At 39.4% G+C, this 2,792-nt stretch overlaps 1 protein-coding gene across 1 annotated transcript; it reads left to right on the top strand.

The window, feature by feature from the left end:
- The first annotated feature begins 1,426 nt into the window (after positions 1-1,426).
- On the top strand, positions 1,427-2,703 carry LOC111832164. Its single transcript, XM_023788531.1, has 3 exons — positions 1,427-1,787; positions 1,878-2,267; positions 2,591-2,703. The coding sequence occupies exons 1-3, from the start codon at positions 1,427-1,429 to the stop codon at positions 2,701-2,703; spliced, it is 864 nt and encodes a 287-aa protein (XP_023644299.1).
- The last annotated feature ends 89 nt before the right edge of the window (positions 2,704-2,792 follow it).

The raw sequence follows: 2,792 nt of genomic DNA, 5'->3' as shown, positions 1-2,792 counted from the left end.
GCCATCACTCAGAACTTGGGGACAACTAAAGCTGCTTATGAGGGAGAGATATGCACCTCAAATGCTATCCCAACCAGGTCAAAATACTTACCCCTCAAAGGAACCAAGTCAAGAGAACACAACACATCAACGTGTTAGTTCCAATCAAAACGCGGATATATCACCCGCCAAGGTAAGTACCACAACTTCTAAACTTAATGTTTATCAACAAGTTAACCACGTGATACACTTGCTTTCATCCAAGAAGAATGAGAAAGGTACAGGTGAAAAGGAAGTGTCGACTCCAACACCTTTACTTAAGCCGCAAGATAAACCCGACCAAGGTAAGTCCTCTAACTCTTTAAAATCAAATGCACCGACATGTTATAGATGCCATAAGAGAGGTCATTTTGCTGCATCATGTCCTGAACGACATGTAGAACTTATCACATCAATAGAGTTAAAACCAAATGCATCAAACTTAGATGATTGTCTAGTGAAATCAAGTTTAGAAATTCTCAATTCTAGATTAATGCGTTTGTCTTTGCCAAAGGTTATTGATGCAGGACTAAGTCATATGATGGATGACAAGGATGAAGAATTTAACAACCATGTAGCAACTCCAAGGGAAGTGGAGAATGACATAAGCCTTAAGGAGCAACTTTCGGAAACAACGTCATCACAAGTTTGCGAAAATGAGACGTGTGAGCAAGCATTTGTTGAAGCACGTGTGAAGGCCCAACTATGTTCAACATCATCTGATCTTGCTTAAAACATCACACTCATTAAGGTTGAGTTCATACCAAACACCTTAAATGGTATCCTAGTAAGTGAAACCTACGATCTTGTTCGATATTGGAATAATTTAATAATTAATCGTAGCTTCAAAGACTTTGTTTTAAATGATTATATTTCAAGTATAATGCACTTGATTTTATTCTTAAGTGTCAAGAAAGATACAGGTACCATAGAAGAGTATCATGATGAGCAAGAGACCACATCCCAAAGGATATTGAATGTGGAGCAAACGGATAAACTAGCAAAGAGTGATAACATGCATCCAAATCAAGAGGTTAAGATGTGTTTACCAGCTACTAAAGATGATGAAGTTAGCACCAACAACATTCAAATGCAAGAAGAACCACCGGACCAGTCATCAAATCAATCAACCTTGATGATTTTGAAAGATACACTCACCGAAGAACCATGTCAAGTAAGTAATCCATTCTTTCGATTTATTTTTAATAATTTGAATGATGTGAGTATGAACTTGTTAAGCTTTAAAGAGTGTGACAAAAACGTAGGTCTCTTAAACAAATCTATGGAATTAGTTTCTTGTTTTAAATCATATCGATTAGTTGATTCACTTTGTAACCTACTTATTGATACACTTTATGAAAAAGAAATGGTTCAGCCGATCCTTGTTTTATATGTTTATATTGGTCCCATGACTGTATTAATGCACTTGTTCTGTGTCAAAAGTGTCAACAACATTGCAGGTAAAAATGAGGATCATAAAGGCGATTTACCTAAGCTGAAGAAACGCTTGAATCAAAATCAGACCCGGAGTAAGCCAACGCCATTGGTTATTAGACCATCCCTAATGGAGACTAGGAGAGTCCCAAGTTATTTCTTAATCAAAGAGGAACCGCCCGATTTCAAAGCTCAATCAAAAACCCGAGAAGGAGCTAACCACGTTACACCATCAACCATTGTACTAGATCAAAACCGAGGAGTGATCTTTACTTTCTTGCTCAAAGGAGAGCCACTGAATGCACCATGCATCATGAAGACAGAACAACACCAAGGTAAGACATTGAACTCTCAAAATCGCATGAAAGCTAACTTGCTTTCTCTTGGTGCAGATTGTACAGTTTCGAGGTCGAAACTTTTTCAAGAGAGAGGGTATGATGCGGACATCAGAACTAGATCAGACCAAGAGCACACCAAACTGGTCTACATGGAGAATTTTGGAGAATCTTTGTCTAAGTGGAGTTCTGATCAAGTACAAGGTGAAGGGTTAATTATTCACCATGATATTAACCCTAAGAAGTCCGACAGTTCAAGAGGGATCAAAAATCAGCAAGTCAAATCACCTTATTATTGGGATATGACTGTTGCACTCTTTTTCCCTTATCTAGGGTTTGTCCCAATGGGTTTACCTAGAAAGGTTTTTAATGAGGCAACATCAAGTCATCAAGGAATCATTCACCATCCATATGATTCAAAGATGATAGCTGATGTACATTCTGATCTACTCGCGGACAAGCATGCTGAACTACTCGCTGACCGACTGCCTGAACTACTCGCTGACCGACTGCCTGAACTACATCACATTGCGAGCTGTGAGGATTTAAAGGCTTTTAACACTTGGATCCGCCATGAAGGTAGCCCACACAGTCATTTGATTCACTACAAGGCCCCAACCCATGGAGAACATCCCAAGAGAAGACCCAAGTCCAAACCACCCTTTGAATCAAGGTCGTTGATCTACTTAGAGCGATATAAGGAAACTATCCTTTACTTTGATTTGGACGTGCCCCAAATTCATATATGGAAACTAGGTGAATATCTAGACCACACAAGACTTGTGCAACACGACATTTGGTACACCTTTGCACACAAGAACCCGATGAGTCACTACTTACCATCCATGGAGCCAAAGGAGATCAAGGTGCAAAGACTCCTTCCTTATTCACTTATGCACGTCTTGAGGCTTCCTAAAATGAACATAGACACTCCAAGGAGTCATGGATTCGCCCCCAAGCTTTCAAGACTCAAGACATCTCTCTACTTGCCTTATTTTGCCGATT

Source organism: Capsella rubella, unplaced genomic scaffold (genome assembly GCF_000375325.1).
Source record: "Capsella rubella cultivar Monte Gargano unplaced genomic scaffold, Caprub1_0 scaffold_50, whole genome shotgun sequence".
Lineage (NCBI taxonomy): Eukaryota > Viridiplantae > Streptophyta > Magnoliopsida > Brassicales > Brassicaceae > Capsella > Capsella rubella.
Note: the sequence above shows the minus strand (reverse complement) of the source record. Positions and strands in the feature narration are given on the sequence as shown.

Coding starts and splice junctions, on each gene's coding strand:
- LOC111832164 (XM_023788531.1), top strand. CDS start 1,427: ATGACTGTATTAATGCACTTGTTCTGTGTCAAAAGTGTCAACAACATT. Junction 1,788..1,877: donor GAAGACAGAACAACACCAAG/GTAAGACATTGA, acceptor AACTTTTTCAAG/AGAGAGGGTATGATGCGGAC. Junction 2,268..2,590: donor GCATGCTGAACTACTCGCTG/ACCGACTGCCTG, acceptor GACATTTGGTAC/ACCTTTGCACACAAGAACCC.